This window comes from Myotis brandtii, unplaced genomic scaffold (assembly GCF_000412655.1).
Source record: "Myotis brandtii unplaced genomic scaffold, ASM41265v1 scaffold1408, whole genome shotgun sequence".
In the NCBI taxonomy this organism is placed as follows: domain Eukaryota; kingdom Metazoa; phylum Chordata; class Mammalia; order Chiroptera; family Vespertilionidae; genus Myotis; species Myotis brandtii.
Genome location: NW_005355029.1, coordinates 321,790 through 322,716, shown reverse-complemented (window position 1 = coordinate 322,716; position 927 = coordinate 321,790). Strand labels below are relative to the sequence as shown.

General features: G+C 69.4%; 1 protein-coding gene across 1 annotated transcript in view; it reads right to left on the bottom strand.

Moving 5' to 3' along the window:
* Positions 1–927, bottom strand: part of DNAAF5 (dynein, axonemal, assembly factor 5) — a 19,519-nt gene that overhangs the window by 4,662 nt on the left and 13,930 nt on the right. The window contains exon 10 of the mRNA XM_014535267.1: positions 1–84. Coding sequence (XP_014390753.1) covers positions 1–84 — 84 coding nt within the window. The remainder of the gene's footprint in view (positions 85–927) is intronic.

Here is a 927-nt window from a genome sequence, read left to right as displayed (position 1 = left end):
GCGGCGGCCGTCCTCCCCGCGCGCCACTGCAGGTTGGGGACCAGGATGTCCGTGACCACGGTGTCGAGGTAGCGGTGCAGCTGCCTGGAGGAGGCACAGAGGCAGGTGAGGATGGGCCCTTCACGGGGAGCCGCCCGGCCCAGGGGGACAAGGCCAAACAGACAGCAGAGACGGAGCCAGAGCGCACCCGCGCAAGGGCCCTCTGCTCCCAGAGGAAGCGGGGGCGTGGTCACGGCCGGGCCGAGTCCCCAGGCCCCTGCTGGACTCTCCTAAAAGCTGCCTGGGTCCGGAGCCCAGAGGAGCCCAGAGGAGCCCAGGGCCCAAGGACCCTCGCTGCTCCGAGCGGCTTCCCGTCACTCCTCCGGCTCTAGGGAGGAGGCCGCGGCCACTCCACGTGTGACGACCCTACGGAGACAGGCCTACAGGTCCGACCACACCCCTCCTCAGACAGGAACCCCAGGCCTGTGCCCGGGACCCTGAGAGCAACGACACAGAGACACAGACGGTCCTGCCAACTCAGCAGGGGGCTGCCTCTCAGTGGTGACCCACCACATCGATGCCATCAGGACACCACACACCAGACCCAGCCCGGCACCGGTGGGTCCGAACGGCAGGTGCCAGCTCCCTCCACACCTGGGACGAGCCCGCACGGCACCCCCGGCCTCCGCTCAGGGACCAAACACAGGCTATTGAACAAGCAACTCCTCCCCCACCGTCCCAAAGTGGCTCATGTCTCTGCCCCACTGCCGAGAGCTCGGGGAGACGGGGTGCAGGGCCGCGACCTCCAGCAGGGGGCGCTGCAGAGCGGGGACGGAGGGAAGGGCGCAGGTCTGGAGGGGTGTGCGGCTCCCTGGGCAGTGCTGACAGGAGCGTCCTGTGCTCTGAGCGGCCCTAACGAGGCTGGAGGACCCGAGGGCCAAGCGCTGG